At 57.5% G+C, this 9,287-nt stretch overlaps 1 protein-coding gene across 46 annotated transcripts in view; it reads left to right on the top strand.

Moving 5' to 3' along the window:
• Positions 1 to 9,287, top strand: part of CACNA1G (calcium voltage-gated channel subunit alpha1 G) — a 65,048-nt gene that overhangs the window by 48,668 nt on the left and 7,093 nt on the right. For 17 of the 46 annotated variants that reach the window (XM_007465045.1, XM_007465038.1, XM_007465029.1 and 14 more), the window contains 7 exons: positions 5,031 to 5,182; positions 5,942 to 6,051; positions 6,760 to 6,893; positions 7,156 to 7,226; positions 7,341 to 7,419; positions 7,516 to 7,637; positions 8,017 to 8,402. In XM_007465045.1, coding sequence (XP_007465107.1) covers positions 5,031 to 5,182; positions 5,942 to 6,051; positions 6,760 to 6,893; positions 7,156 to 7,226; positions 7,341 to 7,419; positions 7,516 to 7,637; positions 8,017 to 8,402 — 1,054 coding nt within the window. Of the gene's footprint in view, positions 1 to 5,030; positions 5,183 to 5,941; positions 6,052 to 6,759; positions 6,894 to 7,155; positions 7,227 to 7,340; positions 7,420 to 7,515; positions 7,638 to 8,016; positions 8,403 to 9,050; positions 9,195 to 9,287 lie in introns of all 46 variants that reach the window. The other 29 variants (XM_007465043.1, XM_007465033.1, XM_007465026.1 and 26 more) reach the window with 4 other exon arrangements.

Below are 9,287 nucleotides of genomic sequence, written 5' to 3'. Positions count from 1 at the left end.
GGAATTAGGAACCAAAGGCCTGAGTTAGCCACATGCTTCTCCCCCAAAAGCCCAAGATTTGGGAGTGAGTTGGGTCATTCTCTTTGAGAGCCGTGTCCCCGGGAAGGCCTTCCTGGTTCTGCCTGCCCTCCCCCGGTCCTTTGGCCCCTGCTCTCCTAACACAGCCCCCAGACAGAGGTTCAGAGGTTTTGAGAATCTGTGAGAGAGTTGTGGGGCCTCGTTACACCCTCTGATGTCTCCACCCAGTGGTTCCCAACCTGTTCATCCCCATGGGCCCCCCTTGTCATCTCCTCCAACAGACCCCACATTTTAAAAGACTGTCTCTGAAGTTGAGAGCACTTCAATTACGACTTTGTTTCACCGTTTTTATTAATCAACGGCACATCTAATTGCTAATCAGAGCTTCTGAGCTGCAGAAGCCTTCACACTGAACGATAGCAAAGAAAGACCATTTTGCCATTAAATTAGCTTGTGGGGTCTTAGCACAGGCATATGATTTCTTATAAGCCTTTAGAAATATTGAGAAGAACCTAAGGACCGCCACGTGGCTGCCTCCTCAGGCTGCTGAGGGATTGGGACTCCAGGCTGGGAACCATGGGCTGTACCGTTCTCCACTTTTCTGCATTCTCCCAGGAGCCTGACTCCAGCAGACGCTGCCCTGTGGGTGCTGGGCTGCCTGATCAAAGGGCACCCCCTGAGCTGCCATTTGAGAGGTCACCCCTGAGGCCCTGGGTGGGTCGATATCTCCTGTCCCCACGGGGCTGAGCTATGATGTTTGGCATTGAGAGACCATCTGCGGGCTCAGGAGGCTCCAGCTGCTTTGTGTCTGGATTGCCTGGGCCCCACATCTCAGAGTCAGGCTGTACCGTGAGTCCCTGATGTGTTAGGGAATGAGAGGAGGGTGAGGGGACGTGGTCTTCAGCTTTTCCCTCACGGGTTCACCTGGTCTGTAGGCTGACGTGTCTACACATACACACTCAAGCCACAGGGCTGGCCCACAGAGGATTCTTCCCCAAGAATCAACACGTGCAGATTCCCATGGCCCCCGAGACCGTTCTCCTGACATATCCACTTAATGCTAAACACTCTCTTTACTCTCACACTGCACCCCCCCTTCTGGGGATATTCTGCCATGCTCCTGTTGGCACAGGCTGGTATGTACATGGGTTACAACAGTGTCTTACCCTTCCAGCTGGTAATGAAGACTCAGAGACCCCAAACAAGGGCTCACATCACCCCGTATCCCTCTTTCCCAAACCTCGTGTTCTGTGTGGTCCACACTAGAGCTTTTCAAATTTCACCGTGCCTAAGGATCACCCAGAGGACATATTAAAACACAGATCCCCCACTGAGCCCCACCTTAGAGATTCTCACAGAGTGGTCCAGGGTAGGACCTGAGCCTCTGCATCTCCAATCAGCTCGCAGGGGGTGGCGATGATAGTGCCTCAGTCTACCCAACGGTGTGATGGGGATGAAGACACACCCTCTAGTCTGGGGCTGCTGGAATCAAACACGTGCACCATACCTCCCTGCCAGCACCACTCCCACCCTGTGCTACCCCCAGCGGAAGCGGAGCAGCCATATCCCAGGGAAAGGCAGAAGGGAAGAGTCTTTGATTATCAGGAAAATGGTCCTGACCAGACACCTGGGTCCAGCCCAGCTTCCAGGTGGAAGGAGAGACCGGGGCTGCCGCGCAAGCAAGGCAGCCTCAAGTGATCACTCAGCCGCCAGCACCAGCTCTGCTCCCCTCGGCCTCCTGTGGCACCTACCTCCACTCACCCTCTCTCCTTCGGTCAGGACCCACTGATCAGGCCTGGCTATAGCAGCTGAAGGTGGCCTCTGTCATGGGGGCCTGTGTCCCTGGGAGTGACCCCTGCCTTCCTCCTAGCCCCACCACACTCCTTTGCAAACCCTCCGCCCTGGCTGTGCCTCGCGCTCCCGGGGACCCCTACTAACTCACTGTGCCTGTGGTTCTCACTCACAGCCTTGCACCCACTACTGCACCTCTCCTCTGCTCCCGCCCCTGACTGGGGGCTGGGCAGTCCTAGGGGTGCCCTTCTCCCCACTGTCTGACTCTGGTATTTTCTCCATCCAAGGCAGCTCATACTGGTAGGAGGCAGGGAGATGGGGCCAGGGCTGCCGACATGCCAGTGACCACTGGTCAAGGCCCCTCCTGGGCTACAGCTGGAGCTGTCAGAGCAGCACACCCACCCAAGGCTCCTCCCAGGGGTTCTCAATTTCTTCTCTGAGCCCAGGTGCTTGCCTGTAGAACCGAGGTCCGGGAGCAAAAGGGGCGTGGCATCATCCAGAGCCCAACAACAAGAGCCTTTGGGCAAACTCTTCGAGGGCACCCTCCGGGCCAAAGCCCCAAGGCTTTGTGTCTAAACCCACCTGGCAGCAGGTGAGGGACTGGGGCTGGGAGTTCAGGTCCCCGCTCCGTTGCTGCCTCACAATGTGTAGATAACCCACGTTTTGATGGGCCTCCTTCTCTCCCTCTGTAAAACAAAGGGCTTGGCCGAGGAGATGCTTATCAGGTCGGCCCTGGTACTCTTTGGACCTGTGCTCTAATGGGGGGATTTCTGGCAGCCTGGGCACCTGCTGGTCTGGGGTCCAGGCCGAGGGTAGAAGGGCTCTGTACAGACCTCAAGGGCCTGGGACCGGTCGCTGTGAACAGATGCCCTGCTTCAGTCGTCCTGCCCCCACCTTCCCTCTGGGCCTCCACCCGTTCCTCAGACTCCTATAGCAAGGCCAGGAGGTGGTGACAGCAGCTCCATCTGGCCTGGGGCTGCCAACACAGTCAGACTGGGGTGACAGGCCTATTGATAGACATTAGTCAAGAATACAGGGGGAAAAAAAAAACAGAAAGAAGAAACCTATAATAACAGAGAGATGTCAGCAAGATGGCCGAATAGGAGTTTTACTGTCTCTCCTGATACAAACTTTTACAATCATGAATCGATAAGAATATCTTTGTAGGATTCTAGGAGTCTAGCAGAGAAATTATAGCACACTGTTGGAGCACAGAGATTCAAGACTGAATGCATCAAAGAAGGTTAGAGGAACAGTTTCACTTTACCTGTGTCACCTCTCCCCTAAAGTAGCACAGCTTTAGTGCCCAGAGAGACCCCCCTCAGCACAGGATTTCACCTGTGGGGGAAAATAAGAGCATGTGAGTAAGGGCCAGCTTCCTCAACTTGCAATACTGATCAAAAGGCCCACTTCTCTTTCACCCCATCCGGAATACTGGGGTAAATCTGCATGACCGGGGGGGGGGGGGGGGGGGGGGGGGAACGACTCTCCCAACCTCTCCTCTGCATTGTCTCAGCTAATAATGGGGCTAATAATGAGCCACTTTTTCTAACCTAATTGTATTCAAACATTTTAGTTAATTCTCCATTCCTATTTTAGCATAATGGGATCGGTGCTTTCGGCACTTATGGAGATTAATGCAGAGAAAGAGTTCCAGCTGCTAAGGGAACGCTGGGCGCCTAGCGCCCTCTGGTTCTGTGGGTACTGAAGGAAGGAAGGAAGAGGCTGGCTCGCCCAGTCACCCTCCACGATAGCATCGCTGTGTGGATGACCTGTGGCCTCATGCTGTCCCCTGACCCCAGCCGCTCCACCCCCATTCTCCTGGGGGCCGGGAGGGCTGCCTGAGCAAACAAAGCCACAGTTGACTGGCCCATCTCTGGAAACAAAAATATGGCCCAACGCGCCGTATGGTGCACCAGAACACTTGGGGCTCTCTGCCTCTTGGTTATCCACACCTCAAGGCCGATGCTGGTGCGTGGCGTCTGGTGAGGCTGGACGGGCAGCTCTTGGGTGCTCTTCTGCCTTTGGCCTTTGGTGGGGGCCCGCCCAGGCCGCTCCCCGCCTCAGTTTACCTCTCTGTTAATAGTCCTGCATGGGAAAGGATAGTTATAACCAAGCTGGCCTGAGCCCAAAGCTTCCTGCCGCCCCTGGCGCAGTCCTCGGAGGCTGCAGCCCCGGCTCGCTGGCTTCCGCCCTAGACCTCCTGAGGGCGAAGGGCTGTCTGGGACCTGAGGCTGCCCCAAGCCTCCCCACGGGGTGCCTCTTCTTTCTTTGTGGCTGCCTGGGGACCCAATCTGTCAGCTGCCTCTGATGACATGTATCCCCAACTTGTCATGGCCTTTCCTCACACGTGGAGGAAGGGCCCCCTGTAATCTCCCGCCCCCAGATTCATTCTGCCTGCTTAGTAGGTCAACCTTCTGGCACCATGATTTTTATAACTAAGTGGTTCACTAATTACAAGAGAAATATGATGCCTCTGACAGATCTCAGACAGTGCTTCCAGCCCAGCCTGCAGGGGAAGCTGCCCTGGCCCCCAGGAGCAGGCTAGGCACAGCCTCATTAGAAACTGGGTGAGCCCTTCAGGTACGACAGAGCAGAGCCCTGTGGCCGCCCCTCCTCCCTCCCCCACACGAGGGTTCAGGAGGCCCAGACCCTGCCCCCGCCCCCGGAGGCCCTCTCAGTGGGTTGGTGCAGCCAGCCAACAAGATGTCCAATTTCCAATCTCCGGTTTTATCTCCAAATCCCAGCTCTGTGTAATCTCCTCTGCTCCCCTCGAGAGGCTGAGCTTGGTGGCGGAGCAAGAGCCTTCACCTCTCCATTGATGGAGCTTCCTCTGAGTCCAATAAGACCGGTCGTTTTTCATCTACTGATCTGGCCTTGCTGCAGAACATCGAGTCGAGGGGGTTACGAGGGGCTGCTGGATTTTGGAGGCTGCCTCGGGAAGGGGGCTCGCCCGGTGTCTAATGTGGGTGGGGGGCTCTGCATGTCCTGACCCCTTCTTCACCCAACTGCAGCCAGTAGAACAAACGCTTGGAGGGGTGACCCTGAGAGAGCTGCCCCTGCCCCAAAGGGCAGTGCGTGGAGGTTGAGGATGCTGATGACGCTGGAATGTTTCTGGCAGTAGAGGCTGGTGGCTGTGAGGGACTGTGGGTGGAGGGGATGCAGGGTACAGGGCCCGATGGCTGCTCTGTTCCCCCCTCCCTGCCCCGCTGCCCCACCAGAGGCCCAGTGCAAACCCTACTACTCGGACTACTCCCGCTTCCGGCTCCTCGTCCACCACCTGTGTACCAGCCACTACCTGGATCTCTTCATCACGGGTGTCATTGGGCTGAACGTGGTCACTATGGCCATGGAGCACTACCAGCAGCCCCAGGTAGGAGCGAGTGACTGGCCATCTGGACCCCACCTGCAGCCATGGGCCTGCCAGGTGAACCTAACCCAGCCTGAGCCAGAGCGCCTCCGGCGAGTGCTGGGTGCCCTAGAGGGGGTCCTCTTGTACCCCTTGCAGTGACCCTCTGAAGATCGGTCTCATCTTGGTTTTACAGATGAGGACACTGAGGCTCAGAGAGGTTAGTTGACTTGATCAAGGTCACACAGCTAGGAAGTAGAGGACCTGGTTTCTTCACCCAGCAGATACTTATTGAGTATCTTAAACGTACTGGACCTTTGAGGGTAAAGAAGGCGGACCAGTGCCTGCCCTTCTGGAGTTTAAATTCTCGTGAACATCCAGCTCCAAACCTCACCTGTGATCTTGCCACCTCTCAAATAAGCCTCCGTCAGCTGCCTTCCACGTCTCAGTTTTCCCATCTGTAAAATAGGGACATTGAATTGATAATGCCAAAGGCCCCTTCCAGTTCTAGCATTCTGTGCCTTCCAGCACATTCTCATGTGATCTCCTCACTGACCCTCAAGGAGAGAGATCCTTCAACACGAAGTTTGGATCATGCATGTGAATGAGAACCCTACTCTATCCTAGAGTGGTGACCAGTGGTCAGCCATCATGGTGGGAAGAGATGAAAGGCCCCCTTAGACTCACCCTGCCTCCCAGATCTGGGAGGAATGATAGAGGGGTCAGGGCAGGCATCGTCCCTGGGCCTTAAGAGACCCTGCGTCTCGCCGCCATCCCTGCCAGATCCTGGACGAGGCTCTGAAGATCTGCAACTACATCTTCACTGTCATCTTCGTCTTGGAGTCAGTTTTCAAACTGGTGGCCTTTGGCTTTCGACGGTTCTTCCAGGACAGGTAATAGAGAGGGGAGGGGAGTAGGGGAGTGGCCTAAAGGGGGTGTTCTCCTGGGGAGATGCCCCGGAGGGTCTAGTGCCTGAAGACCTTTCTTGACTCTGGAGGTTCAGACTCCACTCCAGGGCCTACACAGGGCTGATGGTGGGCTGGGGGTGGGGGGTATATCCAGGGCCTGAGGGATGGGAGGGAAGGGAGGAAGCTTGGCAAGGCAGAGCCTGCAGACACTGACAGCTGGAAACCAGTGTGGCTTAGACTGGAGCCACACTGCCTGGACAGATCTGAATCCTGGCTCCATTACTTAGAAGCGGGTAACTTTGGGTAAGTTACTTAATCGCTCTCCGTTTCCTCATCCATAGAATGGGATATAATAGCTGTATCTACATCATAGAGTTGTGGAGATTGTGAGTTCCTCTTTGTAAAGTCTCTCAAATAGTGCTTGGCACAGAGCAAATACCATATTAATGCTAGATAAAAAAGCAAATGAATTAAAAGGAAAAGCAGAGGCCCTCGAGCTAAAGTCCTAGCCCTACCTGTGCCGCCAACTGGCTGTGTGACTGTAGATAAACCACCGCTTCTCTGCAGGATGGAAAGGCCGGACAGGCTGACCTCCACTCTCCTTTCTGTGGCTGAGAATGTGCCACTCGTGTTGCCACAACTGCCCCCTCCTCTGCAGTGCCCCCCTCAGGGAGCTGTGTCCTGGGCTTTCAGGTGGAACCAGCTGGACCTGGCCATTGTGCTGCTGTCTATCATGGGCATCACGCTGGAAGAGATCGAGGTCAACGCCTCACTGCCCATCAACCCCACCATCATCCGCATCATGAGGGTGTTGCGTATCGCCCGAGGTCAGTGCCCGGCTGCCTGCCCACCATGGCCACCCTCCCAGGGTGACCTGCCCAGGGGGAGATGGCAGGGCTCAGCTCTGACTGGCTAGGGGTCGAGGTGGGTGTGGGTTCCGTGAGCCTTTCTTCCAGCCTCTGCCAAAAGGGAAAGCTGGGGGGCCGGGCCGAGGGTGGGGGTGAAGCCACGGCAGCCTGGCCCTGGCTCCACCGGCTTTGTGACCTGGGACCCAGAGGGGCCAGCTCACGACATTGTCCTGTCCTGCAGTGCTAAAGCTGCTGAAGATGGCTGTGGGCATGCGGGCGCTGCTGGACACGGTGATGCAGGCCCTGCCCCAGGTAGCTGGGAGGTGGGGGTGGGTGGGAAGGGTCCTCTCCAAAGGGGCGGGGCCTCGGGGGCGCTGGCTGGGAGACCCAGTGGCACCTTTTCCATTTCTTTTCCTCTTTTTCCAGGTGGGGAACCTGGGACTTCTCTTCATGTTATTGTTTTTCATCTTTGCAGCTCTGGGCGTGGAGCTCTTTGGAGACTTGGGTGAGTTGCGGTAGAGGGAGGGCAGAGGAGCCAGGGCTGGAGACCCAGGGGCTCCCGGACTAACTCGGGCCTCTCTCCCCTTCCCTTCTCGTCCAGAGTGTGACGAGACACACCCCTGCGAGGGCCTGGGCCGCCATGCCACCTTTCGGAACTTTGGCATGGCCTTCCTGACCCTCTTCCGAGTCTCCACAGGTGACAACTGGAATGGCATTATGAAGGTGAGAGCCCACCGCAGCGAGGTCCCTCCCAGGGCTGGCTCGGGGCCCCAAGGAGACAGCCCCACCTCTTGGCTCAAGATGAACTGGACGTGAATAAAAGCATGTAACCTTCTGTCCCCCAGGCCGGAACACTCTGGAACTCCCTCTCCCCAGGACATGCTCTGACTCACACTTCCCAGGACGGTGTCTAGTGCTCTCCTGCCCCCAGGACACCGTCACTCCCTCCTCCTGCCCTTCCTTCTCCCCCCCCCCCCCCCCCTGCCACAGTCATATTATTTGCACACTGAAAAACAAAGCTCCGTGACACCAGAGACCTGACTTCCCAGGATGGCTCTGTCCGCTGTCCTCACAACCTCACCTCTCTAACCCGCCTCCCCAGGACACCCTCCGGGACTGTGACCAGGAGTCCACCTGCTACAACACGGTCATCTCTCCCATCTACTTCGTGTCCTTCGTGCTGACGGCCCAGTTTGTGCTGGTCAATGTGGTGATTGCCGTGCTGATGAAGCACCTGGAAGAGAGCAACAAGGAGGCCAAGGAGGAGGCCGAACTGGAGGCTGAGCTGGAGCTGGAGATGAAGACGCTCAGCCCGCAGGCCCCCTCGCCACCGGGCAGCCCCTTCCTCTGGCCTGGGGTGGAGGGCCCCGACAGCCCTGGGAGCCCCAAGCCTGGGGCCCCACACGCCGCAGCCCACACTGAAGCGGTCTCCCACTTCTCCCTGGAGCACCCCATGGTGAGCAAACACCCCCTTCGCCTCAAGGGGGTGTGGGACGGAGACCGGTGGCATGGGTGCTCAGCGGCTCGGTGGTTGGGTGGTGTACAGGGAGCGGGCGGCGAGCAGACCCTGGGGCTCGTCCTGAGCCTGCATGTGGAGGGGTGAGCAGGCCCCTGCCCGGCCCCAGAGGTGGCTGCCTGCGCTCACAGCGTGGGGCCGCCCCGGCAAGTCGCTGGCACACGTGCTGGCTCATCCGTCCCGGTGCCTCCCGTTTGGCCCGGACTCCCCTTCCTGGCTCTTAGGTTCAAGGCTGTTTTCTGTTTCCTTCCTGTTTCTTTCTTACCCTCGCCCTGATTTTGCCAAACCTCTTGCCTTCCCCGCCCTTCAACGTGCCTGATTCCATCTCTCAATCTTTTTCCCTGGTCTCCTCTCTTTCCTTCCCCTTCTCCCGCTGTGGGCTCTTCTCATGTGCATCTCCCGTCCCTTCTTCCTCCTCCCCACCTTCCACATCCCCTCCTCCTTCTCTGTCTCTTTGTTGTTACTGTTGTGCGTGCGTGTGTGTGCGTGCGTGCACGCGTGTGACCTCTTTCTCTCTCTCTGACTCTTCTCAATCCCCTGCCATGACATTTCCCGTTACTGCTCCTCTGACCCCCACGCCCCTGACTCTCTGGCTCCCCTTATGGGCTGGTCCTCCCCAGGACAGACAGCTGTTTGACACCATATCCCTGCTGATCCAGGGCTCCCTGGACGGGGAGCTGAAGCTGATGGACGAGCTGGCAGGCCCAGGAGGCCCGCCCTCTGCCTTCCCTCCCACCCGCAGCCTGGGCGGCTCCGACCCACAGGTTACTGTGTCCCTGTGCTGTGCCCCTTCTCCTGACTGTGCTGGGCTGTGCCATGCTGTGCCATGCTTCTGGGGACGGGGCTGGGGGGGGGGG

This window comes from Lipotes vexillifer, unplaced genomic scaffold (assembly GCF_000442215.2).
Source record: "Lipotes vexillifer unplaced genomic scaffold, Lipotes_vexillifer_v1.1 scaffold591, whole genome shotgun sequence".
Taxonomy (NCBI): domain Eukaryota; kingdom Metazoa; phylum Chordata; class Mammalia; order Artiodactyla; family Lipotidae; genus Lipotes; species Lipotes vexillifer.
This window is presented reverse-complemented; position numbering and strand designations above follow the sequence as displayed.